This window comes from Oncorhynchus mykiss, chromosome 18 (genome assembly GCF_057628025.1).
Source record: "Oncorhynchus mykiss isolate SJ-2025 chromosome 18, ASM5762802v1, whole genome shotgun sequence".
NCBI classification, from domain to species: domain Eukaryota; kingdom Metazoa; phylum Chordata; class Actinopteri; order Salmoniformes; family Salmonidae; genus Oncorhynchus; species Oncorhynchus mykiss.
Genome location: NC_143039.1, coordinates 5581018 through 5597309, shown reverse-complemented (window position 1 = coordinate 5597309; position 16292 = coordinate 5581018). Strand labels below are relative to the sequence as shown.

Genomic DNA, 16292 nt, shown 5'->3' with positions numbered 1-16292 from the left:
GATGACCCAGTTGGACACGACTCCAAAAGGGTCACCAGGAGGGATCAGCCAATGAAGTTGAAAGTCCCACCCAGTTTAATACATTTAAAATGGTGAACGCCCTCAATGGCGCTGCCCACCGAGGAGTGGAATGCACCTGGAACGCACTTCCTCTTGAAGACCTGCATTGAATTAAGAAAGCCGTTTCAGGGGGTTTGGATTGGGAGTGATGGTGGCTGGGGAAACATGGAGAGGCCAGAGAGAGCCATACTTGTAAATTGTGCTAAGGAGAAGAACGCTGCCTAATACGTCCTTTTGGGCCCCTAGAGGCCCCTATCATCCTCTATGAGGAGTGCCCTCATTGCCCTTTCCATCATGGCCGCCTGGAGTGGCCTGCTTGCTGCCGCTCATAACGCATGCGCAGTGAATACAAACAAATGTTTGAAAGAAATTTAGCGCGAAACTGGTAAGTCAAGTTACAAACGTTTGTTTGAAGTGTTTTAACTATTGTTATTCTCCGACATTGGACCTTAACTGCAACGATAAATTTCACCTCTAACCTGTTCTACTAAAGCACCTTGTGTATAAAATGTAAAAAGGTCCTTAGCTAGCTTAACGTTCGCTGTTGTTGACAAAAAAAACTACATCCGTTTTTCGTCTAGGCAGTGCTCATGTTTGCTAGCTTTCAGATTGTATATCATATCATTATCTATTTAGCGGCTATGTTTTTCCCCCACTTCCCATGTATGCCTTGATTTAGTTAGTTGTCTGTCTGACGTTGTCTCTTTTTCCTAGTTAAAATTATGAAGCCTGTCCGGGGATCTGAACGCGCCGCATCCAAGACACCTAAAGGCAAGAAGACAGGCGAGAAGCCAAATAAGCCCGGTATAAAGACACGTCAACGGAGAGTATCTCAGGTGAGAAAGTTCTGAAGAATTAAACCTCTGAGAGGATACGGTTCTCCTTTTTTGTTTTCATCACATCATTCTGTCTGCGTGTACCCTCCTCTCCAGGAGGAGCCCCAGCCAGGAACCAGCAGCCAGATCCCTCAGCCAAAACCACAGAAGAAGAAGAAAGGTGGCACAGTTGCAGGTCCCCGGAAGCTGAAAGGTCAGGAGAAGTGGAAACCGCTGACCAAGTCCTCCATTACGGCTCTAGACAACATACTGGGCCTGTCTATACTGTGAGTAACATCCTCCATTACGGCTCTAGACAACATACTGGGACTGTCTATACTGTGAGTAACACCCTCCATTACGGCTCTAGACAACATACTGGGCCTGTCTATACTGTGAGTAACATCCTCCATTACGGCTCTAGACAACATACTGGGCCTGTCTATACTGTGAGTAACATCCTCCATTACGGCTCTAGACAACATACTGGGCCTGTCTATACTGTGAGTAACATCCTCCATCATGGTTCTTGACTGGGACTGTCTATACTGTGAGTAACATCCTCCATTATGGTTCTAGACAACATACTGGGACTGTCTATACTGTGAGTAACATCCTCCATTATGGTTCTAGACAACATACTGGGACTGTCTATACTGTGAGTAACATCCTCCATCATGGTTCTTGACTGGGACTGTCTATACTGTGAGTAACATCCTTCATCATGGTTCTAGACAACATACTGGGACTGTCTATACTGTGAGTAACATCCTTCATCATGGTTCTAGACAACATACTGGGCCGGTCTATACTGTGAGTAACATCCTTCATCATGGTTCTAGACAACATACTGGGCCTGTCTATACTGTGAGTAACATCCTCCATCATGGTTCTTGACTGGGCCGGTCTATACTGTGAGTAACATCCTCCATCATGGTTCTTGACTGGGCCTGTCTATACTGTGAGTAACATCCTCCATCATGGTTCTTGACTGGGCCGGTCTATACTGTGAGTAACATCCTCCATCATGGTTCTTGACTGGGCCGGTCTATACTGTAACATCCTCCATCATGGTTTCAACTGGGCCTGTCTATACTGTGAGTAACATCCTCCATCATGGTTCTTGACTGGGCCGGTCTATACTGTGAGTAACATCCTTCATTATGGTTTCGACTGGGCCGGTCTATACTGTGAGTAACATCCTTCATCATGGTTCTAGACAACATACTGGGCCGGTCTATACTGTGAGTAACATCCTTCATTATGGTTTCGACTGGGCCGGTCTATACTGTGAGTAACATCCTCCATCATGGTTCTTGACTGGGCCGGTCTATACTGTAACGTCCTCCATCATGGTTCTTGACTGGGCCTGTCTATACTGTAACATCCTCCATCATGGTTCTTGACTGGGCCGGTCTATACTGTAACATCCTCCATCATGGTTCTTGACTGGGCCGGTCTATACTGTAACATCCTCCATCATGGTTCTTGACTGGGCCGGTCTATACTGTGACATCCTCCATCATGGTTCTTGACTGGGCCGGTCTATACTGTGAGTAACATCCTCCATCATGGTTCTTGACTGGGCCGGTCTATACTGTAACATCCTCCATCATGGTTCTTGACTGGGCCGGTCTATACTGTAACATCCTCCATCATGGTTTCAACTGGGCCTGTCTATACTGTGAGTAACATCCTCCATCATGGTTCTTGACTGGGCCGGTCTATACTGTAACATCCTCCATCATGGTTCTTGACTGGGCCTGTCTATACTGTGAGTAACATCCTCCATCATGGTTCTTGACTGGGCCTGTCTATACTGTGAGTAACATCCTCCATCATGGTTCTTGACTGGGCCGGTCTATACTGTAACATCCTCCATCATGGTTTCAACTGGGCCTGTCTATACTGTGAGTAACATCCTCCATCATGGTTCTTGACTGGGCCGGTCTATACTGTAACATCCTCCATCATGGTTCTTGACTGGGCCTGTCTATACGGTGAGTAACACCCAGGAAGTCGACTGTGAATCTCGGCCACTGTTCATCTGTCTAGGAGAACAGAGGCGCTGTAATGGCCACTGGCCCATCTGTCTAGGAGAACAGAGGCGCTGTAATGGCCACTGGCCCATCTGTCTAGGAGAACAGAGGCGCTGTAATGGCCACTGGCCCATCGTTGAACTGACGCTTGAATAGCCCTGGTTTAAGGTTTCACTGGCTTGTTGTTACTAACTGATTCATTTGTAACCCTCTCTCTGTTTCTCCCTCCGTCCTTCCTCTCTCTGTTTCTCCCTCCGTCCTTCCTCTCTCTGTTTCTCCCTCCGTCCTTTCTCTCTCTGTTTCTCCCTCCGTCCTTCCTCTCTCTGTTTCTCCCTCCGTCCTTCCTCTCTCTGTTTCGCCCTCCGTCCTTCCTCTCTCTGTTTCTCCCTCCGTCCTTCCTCTCTCCTTTCCTCGCTCCCTCAGGTCTGTTCTGGCCGGAAGACGGACTAACAAAGAGGAGTCGCAGGAACATCTGAACATTGTGAAAAACAGGTGAGAGAACAGAACTCGGTGTAGGACTGGGGACAGTGGACCTACTATGAGCACTTATGTTACCCAAAATAATGGATTATTTTCATATAGTACCAGTCAAAATTTTGGACACACCATCTTCCAGAGTTTTTCTTTATTTTTACTATTTTCAACATTGCAGGATAATAGTGAAGACATAAACTATGAAATCACCTACTCTGCGTCTCACAAAGACACGGCGGTTGGAACCAAAAATCTCTAATTTGGACTCATCAGACCAAAGGACAGATTTCCATCGGTCTTATGTCCATTGCTCGTGTTTCTTGGCCCAAGCAAGTCTCTTCTTATCGGTGTCCTTTAGTAGTGGTTTCTGTGCAGCAACAGTCTTCTCTGAACAAATCAGTTTATTTGTCACATGCGCTGAATACAACAGGTGTAGTAGACCTCACAGTGAAATGCTGAATACAACAGGTGTAGTAGACCTTACAGTGAAATGCTGAATACAACAGGTGTGGTAGACCTCACAGTGAAATGCTGAATACAACAGGTGTAGTAGACCTCACAGTGAAATGCTGAATACAACAGGTGTAGTAGACCTCACAGTGAAATGCTGAATACAACAGGTGTAGTAGACCTCACAGTGAAATGCTGAATACAACAGGTGTAGTAGACCTCACAGTGAAATGCTGAATACAACAGGTGTAGTAGACCTCACAGTGAAATGCTGAATACAACAGGTGTAGGTAGACCTCACAGTGAAATGCTGAATACAACAGGTGTAGTAGACCTCACAGTGAAATGCCGAATACAACAGGTGTAGTAGACCTCACAGTGAAATGCTGAATACAACAGGTGTAGTAGACCTTACAGTGAAATGATGAACACAACAGGTGTAGTAGACCTCACAGTGAAATGCTGAATACAACAGGTGTAGTAGACCTTACAGTGAAATGCTGAATACAACAGGTGTAGTAGACCTTACAGTGAAATGCTGAATACAACAGGTGTAGTAGACCTTACAGTGAAATGCTGAATACAACAGGTGTAGTAGACCTCACAGTGAAATGCTGAATACAACAGGTGTAGTAGACCTTACAGTGAAATGCTGAATACAACAGGTGTAGTAGACCTCACAGTGAAATGCTGAATACAACAGGTGTAGTAGACCTTACAGTGAAATGCTGAATACAACAGGTGTAGTAGACCTCACAGTGAAATGCTGAATACAACAGGTGTAGTAGACCTTACAGTGAAATGCTGAATACAACAGGTGTAGTAGACCTGACTGTGAAATGCTGAATACAACAGGTGTAGTAGACCTCACAGTGAAATGCTGAATACAACAGGTGTAGTAGACCTTACATTGAAATGCTGAATACAACAGGTGTAGTAGACCTTACAGTGAAATGCTGAATACAACAGGTGTAGTAGACCTTACAGTGAAATGCTGAATACAACAGGTGTAGTAGACCTTACAGTGAAATGCTGAATACAACAGGTGTAGTAGACCTCACAGTGAAATGCTGAATACAACAGGTGTAGTAGACCTCACAGTGAAATGCTGAATACAACAGGTGTAGTAGACCTGACTGTGAAATGCTGAATACAACAGGTGTAGTAGACCTCACAGTGAAATGCTGAATACAACAGGTGTAGTAGACCTTACAGTGAAATGCTGAATACAACAGGTGTAGTAGACCTTACAGTGAAATGCTGAATACAACAGGTGTAGTAGACCTCACAGTGAAATGCTGAATACAACAGGTGTAGTAGACCTCACAGTGAAATGCTGAATACAACAGGTGTAGTAGACCTGACTGTGAAATGCTGAATACAACAGGTGTAGTAGACCTCACAGTGAAATGCTGAATACAACAGGTGTAGTAGACCTTACAGTGAAATGCTGAATACAACAGGTGTAGTAGACCTTACAGTGAAATGCTGAATACAACAGGTGTAGGTAGACCTTACAGTGAAATGCTGAATACAACAGGTGTAGTAGACCTTACAGTGAAATGCTGAATACAACAGGTGTAGTAGACCTCACAGTGAAATGCTGAATACAACAGGTGTAGTAGACCTCACAGTGAAATGCTGAATACAACAGGTGTAGTAGACCTTACTGTAAATGCTGAATACAACAGGTGTAGTAGACCTCACAGTGAAATGCTGAATACAACAGGTGTAGTAGACCTTACAGTGAAATGCTGAATACAACAGGTGTAGTAGACCTCACAGTGAAATGCTGAATACAACAGGTGTAGTAGACCTTACAGTGAAATGCTGAATACAACAGGTGTAGTAGACCTCACAGTGAAATGCTGAATACAACAGGTGTAGTAGACCTCACAGTGAAATGCTGAATATAACAGGTGTAGGTAGACCTCACAGTGAAATGCTGAATACAACAGGTGTAGGTAGACCTTAGTGAAAAGCTTACTTTACAAGCCATTAACCAACAACAGTTCAAGAAGTAGTTAAGAAAATATTTACTAAATTAAAAAAGTAACACAAGGAAAAATACAACAATAACGAGGCTATATACAGGGGGCTGGGGTACAGGCTGGTCGGGGGGCTGGGGTGCAGGCTGGTCGGGGGGCTGGGGTACAGGCTGGTCGGGGGGCTGGGGTACAGGCTGGTCGGGGGGCTGGGGTGCAGGCTGGTCGGGGGGCTGTGGTACAGGCTGGTCGGGGGGCTGGGGTACAGGCTGGTCGGGGGGCTGGGGGTACAGGCTGGTCGGGGGGCTGGGGTACAGGCTGGTCGGGGGGCTGGGGTACAGGCTGGTCGGGGGGCTGGGGTACAGGCTGGTCTGGGGGCTGGGGTACAGGCTGGTCGGGGGGCTGGTACAGGCTGGTCGGGGGGCTGGGGTGCAGGCTGGTCGGGGGGCTGGGGTGCAGGCTGGTCGGGGGGCTGGGGTGCAGGCTGGTCGGGGGGCTGGGGGTGCAGGCTGGTCGGGGGGCTGGGGGTACAGGCTGGTCGGGGGTACAGGCTGGTCGGGGGGCTAGGGTACAGGCTGGTCGGGGGGCTGGGGTACAGGCTGGTCGGGGGGCTGGGGGTACAGGCTGGTCGGGGGGCTGGGGTACAGGCTGGTCGGGGGGCTGGGGTACAGGCTGGTCGGGGGGCTGGGGTACAGGCTGGTCGGCGTGCTGGGGTACAGGCTGGGTGGACATTTGGATTAGATGTTCAGGAGTCTTATGACTTGGGGGTAGAAGCTGTTAAGGAGCCTTTTTGGTCCTAGACTTGGTGCTCCGGTACCGCTTGCCCTCTGGTAGCACAGAGAACAGTCTGACGTGGATGGCTTGAGTCTGACAATTGTTTGGGGTCTTCCTCTGACACCACCTGGTATGGAGGTCCTGGATGTCAGGAATCTTGGCCCTGGTGATGTACTGGGCCGTAAGCACTACCCTCTGTAGTGTCTTGTGGTTGGAGGCCGAGCAGCTGCCATACCAGGCGGTGAGGCAACCGGTCAGGATGCTCTCGATGGTGCAGCTGTAGAACTTTTTGAGTATCTGGGGACCCATGCAAAATATGTTCAGTCTCCTGTAGGGGAAAAGGTGTCGTCGTGCCCTCTTCACAACTGTCTTGGTGTGTTTGTACCATGATAGGTCGTTGATGACGTGGACTTGACCCGTTCCACTTCAGCCCCGTCGATGTTAACGGGGGCCTGTTCAGCCCCGTCGATGTTAACGGGGGCCTGTTCAGCCCCGTCGATGTTAATGGGGGCCTGTTCAGCCCCGTCGATGTTAATGGGGGCCTGTTCAGCCCCGTCGATGTTAATGGGGGCCTGTTCAGCCCTGTCGATGTTAACGGGGGCCTGTTCAGCCCTGTCGATGTTAACGGGGGCCTGTTCAGCCCCGTCGATGTTAACGGGGGCCTGTTCAGCCCCGTCGATGTTAACGGGGGCCTGTTCAGCCCTGTCGATGTTAACGGGGGCCTGTTCAGCCCTGTCGATGTTAACGGGGGCCTGTTCAGCCCTGTCGATGTTAACGGGGGCCTGTTCAGCCCTGTCGATGTTAACGGGGGCCTGTTCAGCCCTGTCGATGTTAACGGGGGCCTGTTCAGCCCTGTCGATGTTAACGGGGGCCTGTTCAGCCCCGTCGATGTTAACGGGGGCCTGTTCAGCCCCGTCGATGTTAACGGGGGCCTGTTCAGCCCCGTCGATGTTAACGGGGGCCTGTTCAGCCCCGTCAATGTTAACGGGGGCCTGTTCAGCCCTCTTTTCCCGTAGTCCACGATCAGCTCCTTTGTCTTGCTCACATTGAGGTTGTTGTTCTGGCACCACACGGCCAGGTCTATGACCTCCTCCCTGTTGAGGGGCCTTAATGTTGAGGATCAGCGTGGCAGATGGGGTGGCAGGTAGCCTAGTGGTTAGAGTGTAGAGGTGGCAGGTAGCCTAGTGGTTAGAGTGTAGAGGAGGCAGGTAGCCTAGTGGTTAGAGTGTAGAGGTGGCAGGTAGCCTAGTGGTTAGAGGGTAGTGGTGGCAGGTAGCCTAGTGGTTAGAGTGTAGTGGTGGCAGGTAGCCTAGTGGTTAGAGTGTAGTGGTGGCAGGTAGCCTAGTGGTTAGAGTGTTGGGCCAGTAACCGAGAGGTTTCTGGATCGGTTCCTCGAGCTAACAAGGTACAAATCTGTCGTTCTGCCCCTGAACAAGGCAGTTAACCCACTGTTCCTAGACCAGTTAACCCACGGTTCCTAGACCAGTTAACCACCTGTTCCTAGACCAGTTAACCCACTGTTCCTAGACCAGTTAACCCACTGTTCCTAGACCAGTTAACCCACTGTTCCTAGACCAGTTAACCCACTGTTCCTAGACCAGTTAACCCACTGTTCCTAGACCAGTTAACCCACTGTTCCTAGACCAGTTAACCCACTGTTCCTAGACCAGTTAACCCACTGTTCCTAGACCAGTTAACCCACTGTTCCTAGACCAGTTAACCCACTGTTCCTAGACCAGTTAACCCACTGTTCCTAGACCAGTTAACCCACTGTTCCTAGACCAGTTAACCCACTGTTCCTAGACCAGTTAACCCACTGTTCCTGGACCAGTTAACCCACTGTTCCTGGACCAGTTAACCCACTGTTCCTGGACCAGTTAACCCACTGTTCCTAGACCAGTTAACCCACTGTTCCTGGACCAGTTAACCCACTGTTCCTGGACCAGTTAACCCACTGTTCCTGGACCAGTTAACCCACTGTTCCTAGACCAGTTAACCCACTGTTCCTAGACCAGTTAACCCACTGTTCCTAGACCAGTTAACCCACTGTTCCTAGACCAGTTAACCCACTGTTCCTAGACCAGTTAACCCCACTGTTCCTAGACCAGTTAACCCCACTGTTCCTAGACCAGTTAACCCACTGTTCCTGGACCAGTTAACCCACTGTTCCTAGACCAGTTAACCCACTGTTCCTAGACCAGTTAACCCACTGTTCCTAGACCAGTTAACCCACTGTTCCTAGACCAGTTAACCCCACTGTTCCTAGACCAGTTAACCCCACTGTTCCTAGACCAGTTAACCCCACTGTTCCTAGACCAGTTAACCCACTGTTCCTGGACCAGTTAACCCACTGTTCCTAGACCAGTTAACCCCACTGTTCCTGGACCAGTTAACCCACTGTTCCTGGACCAGTTAACCCACTGTTCCTAGACCAGTTAACCCACTGTTCCTAGACCAGTTAACCCACTGTTCCTAGACCAGTTAACCCACTGTTCCTAGACCAGTTAACCCACTGTTCCTAGACCAGTTAACCCCACTGTTCCTAGACCAGTTAACCCCACTGTTCCTAGACCAGTTAACCCACTGTTCCTGGACCAGTTAACCCACTGTTCCTAGACCAGTTAACCCACTGTTCCTAGACCAGTTAACCCACTGTTCCTAGACCAGTTAACCCACTGTTCCTAGACCAGTTAACCCCACTGTTCCTAGACCAGTTAACCCCACTGTTCCTAGACCAGTTAACCCCACTGTTCCTAGACCAGTTAACCCACTGTTCCTGGACCAGTTAACCCACTGTTCCTAGACCAGTTAACCCCACTGTTCCTGGACCAGTTAACCCACTGTTCCTGGACCAGTTAACCCACTGTTCCTAGACCAGTTAACCCACTGTTCCTAGACCAGTTAACCCACTGTTCCTAGACCAGTTAACCCACTGTTCCTAGACCAGTTAACCCACTGTTCCTAGACCAGTTAACCCCACTGTTCCTAGACCAGTTAACCCACTGTTCCTAGACCAGTTAACCCACTGTTCCTAGACCAGTTAACCCACTGTTCCTAGACCAGTTAACCCACTGTTCCTAGACCAGTTAACCCCACTGTTCCTAGACCAGTTAACCCCACTGTTCCTAGACCAGTTAACCCCACTGTTCCTAGACCAGTTAACCCCACTGTTCCTAGACCAGTTAACCCCACTGTTCCTAGGGCCGTCATTGTAAAGAAGAATTTGTTCTTAACTGACTTGACTAGTTTAAAAAAATACAGTGGCGAGAACAAGTATTTGATACACTGCTAATTTTGCAGGTTTTCCTACTAAATGCAAATTAACTAAATAAAAATCATACAATGTGATTTTCTGGATTTTTGTTTGAGATTCTGTCTCTCACAGTTGAAGTGTACCTATGATAAAAAATTACAGACCTCTACATGCTTTGTAAGTAGGAAACACTGCCGATTTTTGCAGGTTATCAACTACTTGTTCTCCCCACTGTATATGTTGAGCGAGTTGAGCCTACTGCAAGATGTCTTTCTTGGCTAACCACGTTGACTGCATTCTGGTTCCAGGTTCCTGTCTAAACTGGCTCAACTGTCAGTCCCAATTCAGAAACAGGAAATGATGATTCATTCTTCCCGTCAACACCAGGAAGAGACTAGGAAGTCAGCCGTTGGCGAGAAGATCCTCAACAAGCTGGTGGTGAGACACTGGAAAGGGTGTGTGTGTGTTTCAATATGTGTGTGTGTGTGGTTATCTCGTCTGATGTTGCTACTGTGTGTCCAGGCGGAGCTGGGTGCTGTGGTGGGCTCTCTAAAACAGCTAGAGAAGGAGAGAGACTCCCTGGAGAACCAGTGTTTTAACCTCCGACAACTACTGGAGCAGCAGGAGGAGAGTAACCAGCAGGTAAGCCAGACCTGGGTACAAATACTACTTCAAATATCTCATAGACCGTATGGCTTTCCCACAGCTGGGCCGTTCTGTATGGCTTTCCCACAGCTGGGCCGTTCTGTAGGGCTTTCCCACAGCTGGGCCGTTCTGTATGGCTTTCCCACAGCTGGGCCGTTCTGTAGGCCTTTCCCACAGCTGGGCCGTTCTGTATGGCTTTCCCACAGCTGGGCCGTTCTGTAGGGCTTTCCCACAGCTGGGCCGTTCTGTATGGCTTTCCCACAGCTGGGCCGTTCTGTAGGCCTTTCCCACAGCTGGGCCGTTCTGTAGGGCTTTCCCACAGCTGGGCCGTTCTGTAGGCCTTTCCCACAGCTGGGCCGTTCTGTATGGCTTTCCCACAGCTGGGCCGTTCTGTAGGGCTTTCCCCACAGCTGGGCCGTTCTGTATGGCTTTCCCACAGCTGGGCCGTTCTGTATGGCTTTCCCACAGCTGGGCCGTTCTGTATGGCTTTCCCACAGCTGGGCCGTTCTGTATGGCTTTCCCACAGCTGGGCCGTTCTGTATGGCTTTCCCACAGCTGGGCCGTTCTGTAGGGCTTTCCCCACAGCTGGGCCGTTCTGTAGGGCTTTCCCCACAGCTGGGCCGTTCTGTAGGGCTTTCCCCACAGCTGGGCCGTTCTGTAGGGCTTTCCCCACAGCTGGGCCGTTCTGTAGGGCTTTCCCCACAGCTGGGCCGTTCTGTAGGGCTTTCCCCACAGCTGGGCCGTTCTGTAGGGCTTTCCCCACAGCTGGGCCGTTCTGTAGGGCTTGCCCCACAGCTGGGCCGTTCTGTAGGGCTTGCCCCACAGCTGGGCCGTTCTGTAGGGCTTGCCCCACAGCTGGGCCGTTCTGTAGGGCTTTCCCCACAGCTGGGCCGTTCTGTAGGGCTTTCCCCACAGCTGGGCCGTTCTGTAGGGCTTTCCCCACAGCTGGGCCGTTCTGTAGGGCTTTCCCCACAGCTGGGCCGTTCTGTAGGGCTTTCCCCACAGCTGGGCCGTTCTGTAGGGCTTTCCCCACAGCTGGGCCGTTCTGTAGGGCTTTCCCCACAGCTGGGCCGTTCTGTAGGGCTTTCCCCACAGCTGGGCCGTTCTGTAGGGCTTTCCCCACAGCTGGGCCGTTCTGTATGGCTTTCCCCACAGCTGGGCCGTTCTGTAGGCCTCCCGCCGCGCTTCTCAGAAGGCATCACTCCCTCCAGGCTTCTCAGAAGGCCTACAATTGGTTTTGTAATAGGACTAGAAAATAGGAACTAAGCCCATATTTGGGTATCTGGTCTGAGCACAGGCCTCTGGTCATTGTGACATTCATTGTTGGTTCTTTCATTGTTGGTTATTTCATTGATACTGCAATATTTTCCTCAGGGCCCAAAAGCTCTGGTCAAAGGCTAATACACTATATAGGGAACAGGCCCTGGTCTAATACACTATGTAGGGAACAGGCCCTGGGCTAATACACTATGTAGGGAACAGGCCCTGGGCTAATACACTATGTAGGGAACAGGCCCTGGGCTAATACACTATATAGGGAACAGGCCCTGGTCTAATACACTATATAGGGAACAGGCCCTGGGCTAATACACTATGTAGGGAACAGGCCCTGGTCTAATACACTATATAGGGAACAGGCCCTGGGCTAATACACTATGTAGGGAACAGGCCCTGGGCTAATACACTATATAGGGAACAGGCCCTGGTCTAATAAACTTGGTCAAAGGTCATTTCAGCCTTCTGTTTGTGCTTCTGTTTGTCTCCTTCTCCCCCTCTCCTTCTCCCTCTCCTCTTCTCTCCTCTCCCTCTCCTCCCCCTCCCCTCTCCTCCTCCTTTCTCTTCTCCCCCCTACTCTCTCCTCTTCTCCATGTTTCAGATCCTCCAGTTGTCAGAACAACGAGTCCTGCGTCTCCCCCCTGTACCTCAGCGCAAAGACAGACCCTTACAGGTCAGCAAGCAAGCTATAACACACACCCACCCACACCCACACACACAAGGTTTCCATGCATTTTGGTAACCATGAACATTCCCAGTGAGAGCCTCAGGTTTTCATAGCTGTGGTTTTATTGCAGCTGTGATCTGAGTTCTGTCGAAGAGGAAGTGGCCAGACACATCTACGACATTCTGCTTACTTGTTCAGGGAAGATTATTTTCCATTTAAGAGCTCTCAGAATAACCTGGAGGTCTATGACAGAAACACGACCGTTCACAAGTTTGGGGTCACTTAGAAATGGCACTTTTCCCCTCCATTAAAATAACATCAAGTTGATCAGAAATACAGTGTAGACATTGTTAATGTTGTAAATGACTATAGTAGCTGGAAACGGCTGATTTTTAATGGATTATCTACATAGGCGTACAGAGGCCCATTATCAGCAACCATCACTCCTGTGTTCCAATGGGCACGTTGTGTTAGCTAGTCCACGTTGATCTTTAGAAAACCCTTTTGCAATTTATGTTAGCACAGCTGAAAACTGTTGTGCTGATTTTAAAGAAGCAATAACACTGGCCGCCTTTAGACGAGTTGAGTATCTGGAGCATCAGCCTCCCGGGTGGCGCAGTGGTTAAGGGCGCTGTACTGCAGCGCCAGCTGTGCCATCAGAGTCCCTGGGTTCGCGCCCAGGCTCTGTCGTAACCGGCTGCGACCGGGAGGTCCGTGGGGCGACGCACAATTGGCCTAGCTTCGTCCGGGTTAGGGAGGGTTTGGCCGGTAGGGAAATCCTTGTCTCATCGCGCACCAGCGACTCCTGTGGCGGGCCGGGCGCAGTGCGCGCTAACCAAGGTGGCCAGGTGCACGGTGTTTCCTCCGGCGCATTGGTGCGGCTGGCTTCCGGGTTGGATGTGCGCTGTGCTAAGAAGCAGTGCGGCTGGTTGGGTTGTGTATCGGAGGACGCATGACTTTCAACCTTCGTCTCTCCCAAGCCCGTACGGGAGTTGTAGCGATGAGACAAGATAGTAGCTACTACAACAATTGGATACCACGGAATTGGGGAGAAAAAGGGGGTAAAAAAAAAAAGAGTATCTGGATCATCAGCATTTGTGGATTCGATTACTGGCTCAAAATGGCCAGAAACAAAGAACTTTCTTCTGAAACTCATCAGTCTATTCTTGTTCTGAGAAATGAAAGCTATTCCATGTGAGAAATTGCAAAGAAACTGAAGATCTCCTACAACGCTGTGTACTACTCCCTTCACAGAACAGCGCAAACTGGCTCAAACCAGAATAGAAAGAGGAGTGGGAGGCCCCGGTGCACAACTGAGCAAGAAGACAAGTACATTAGAGTGTCTAGCTTGAGAAACAGATGCCTCACAAGTCCTCAACTGGCAGCTTCATTAAATAGTACCCGCAAAACACCAGTCTCAACATCAACAGTGAAGAGGCGACTCCGGGATTCTGGCCTTCGAGGCAGAGTTGCAAAGAAAAAGCCGTATCTTAGACTGGCCAATAAAAATAAAAGATTAAGATTGGCAAAAGAACACAGACACTGGACAGAGGAACTCTGCCTAGAAGGCCAGCATCCCGGAGTCTCCTTTTCACTGGTGTTTTGCGGGTACTATTTAATGAAGATGCCAGTTTTAATTTACTTTTGTTTAAATAATAATAATAAAATAAGGACTTTTCTAAGTGACCCCAAACTTTTGAACGGTAGTGGAAATGTCATTAAAAAGTGACATCTTGGCCTCCTGAGTAGCGCAGCATCGCAGTGCTAGAGGCGTCACTACAGCACCGGGTTCGATCCCGGGGCTGTGCCGCAGCCGGCCGTGACCGGGAGACATACGAGACAGCTCACAATTGGCCCAGCGTCGTTCCGGGTTAGGGGAGGGTTTGACCGGCCCGGTATGTCCTTGTCCCATCGCGCTCTAGCGACTCCTTGTGGCGGGCCGGGCGCAGTGAAACGCTGACTCGTCTCACCAGTTGTTTCCTCCGGCTGGCTTCCGGGTTAAGCGAGCAGTGTGTCAAGAAGCAGTGCGGCTTGGCAGGGTCGTGTTTCGGAGGACGCGTGGCTCTCGACCTTCGCCTCTCCCGAGTCCGTACGTTGCAGTGATGGGACGAGACTAACTACCAATTGGAGACCATGAAATTGGGGAGGAAGAAGGGGTAAAAAAAAAGTACCTAAAAAAACCCTGTAAAATCTTGAAGGAGAAACAGTTTGGCAACTTCTGAGCAACGTAAGATGAAATAGGAAGCACTAACTGTCCTCTCCCCTTCTAGGAGCAGATGGTGTGTCTGGTTCATAGCAGCCACTCCGTCACCACGGCCCGTTGCCTAGCCAAGACCCTCCAGACATCAGGGCCGGTCCAGGATGCCCAGACCCTACTGGAACGAGCCTACAGACACGCTGACCGCCTGATCACTCCACCTACAGCTGTCAGCCAATAGCAGGACTCCATCCAGGCTGGTTGGACAATAGCAGGACTCCATCCAGGCTGGTTGGACAATAGCAGGATTCCATCCAGGCTGGTTGGACAATAGCAGGACTCCATCCAGGCTGGTTGGACAATAGCAGGACTCCATCCAGGCTGGTTGGACAATAGCAGGACTCCATCCAGCCTGGTTGGACAATGGCAGGACTGTATTAGCGATATATATATGACTATGTATAAGCCATGTGTTATATGGCTCTGGCATGGGCTTTGCACGGACCACCTGACTTTAACTGCTACATAGTTAACATTGTATTCTGTAATGGGAGGAGCCCCATTTGTTCATATCTGTATGTATATATTTTTTTCCTAAGTGTTTCTTTTAGCTGTAGATGATAATTAAAAACCTGTAAAAGAGTTTTGGACTGTTTTGATGAGTTCCTAATGATGAATATAGTTCTGATAATGCCTCTAGTCCAGACTGGCTGGGTGATAGGTTTACTTCAGCCCTAAGATAATGCCTCTAGTCTAGACAGGCTGACTTCAGCCCTAAGATAATGCCTCTAGTCCAGACTGGCTGGGTGACAGGCTTACTTCAGCCCTAAGATAATGCCTCTAGTCTAGACAGGCTGGGTGACAGGCTTACTTCAGCCCTAAGATAATGCCTCTAGTCCAGACAGGCTGACTTCAGCCCTAAGATAATGCCTCTAGTCCAGACAGGCTGACTTCAGCCCTAAGATAATGCCTCTAGTCCAGACAGACTGGGTGACAGGATTACTTCAACCTTGAGATAATGCCTCTAGTCCATACAGGCTGGGTGACAGGCTTACTTCAGCCCTAAGATAATGCCTCTAGTCCAGGCGGGATGACTTCAGCCCTAAGATCATGCCTCTAGTCCAGGCGGGATTACTTCAGCCCTAAGATAATGCCTCTAGTCCAGATGGGACTACTTCAGCCCTAAGATAATGCCTCTAGTCCAGACAGGCTGACTTCAGCCCTAAGATAATGCATCTAGACAGGGCTGAAGCAGGGACGTCGCTAGACAGAACATCCGGGGGCTCAGGCCTGAAGACCTGGGGCTGACTCCGGGGGGGGGATTTGATCCTTGCGTGACTGAAATGAAGCACGCTAGCAGTGAACGTTTTGCAGAAATATGATGCTAGGTTGCATATCTCACTGCTTTCTTCCCTGCGCTGTGCTCTCTTGACGCCAAATAACCAACATTTAATATTAATTCAATGGAATATGTCAATAAATGTTTATTTATTAGAAAGTACAAGTGCAAAACTATATAATTTTCCATGACGAAAAATAGTTGGGAAAAGTATGTTTCATTTGGTTGCAATGTTTTCATAAACCATGTCCAATATTTGATTGGCAATAAAATAAAAGCCTCATGATTGATCACATTACTGTTAACTAATGGGGGGGGC

At 49.4% G+C, this 16292-nt stretch overlaps 1 protein-coding gene across 3 annotated transcripts; it reads left to right on the top strand.

Moving 5' to 3' along the window:
- The first annotated feature begins 37 nt into the window (after positions 1-37).
- On the top strand, positions 38-15276 carry LOC149975357 (centromere protein Q-like). 3 transcript variants are annotated; one of them, XM_090206693.1, is made up of 8 exons: positions 38-445; positions 775-896; positions 993-1162; positions 3338-3406; positions 10159-10288; positions 10373-10492; positions 12372-12443; positions 14708-15276. In XM_090206693.1, exons 2-8 carry the CDS (start codon positions 783-785, stop codon positions 14873-14875), a joined length of 843 nt encoding a protein of 280 aa, XP_090062819.1. In that variant the 5' UTR covers positions 38-445; positions 775-782; the 3' UTR covers positions 14876-15276. The 3 variants fall into 3 exon arrangements, with proteins under 3 accessions (XP_090062819.1, XP_090062818.1, XP_090062820.1); XM_090206692.1 differs by having other exon boundaries at positions 10159-10492; XM_090206694.1 differs by lacking the exon at positions 38-445 and having other exon boundaries at positions 993-1216.
- The last annotated feature ends 1016 nt before the right edge of the window (positions 15277-16292 follow it).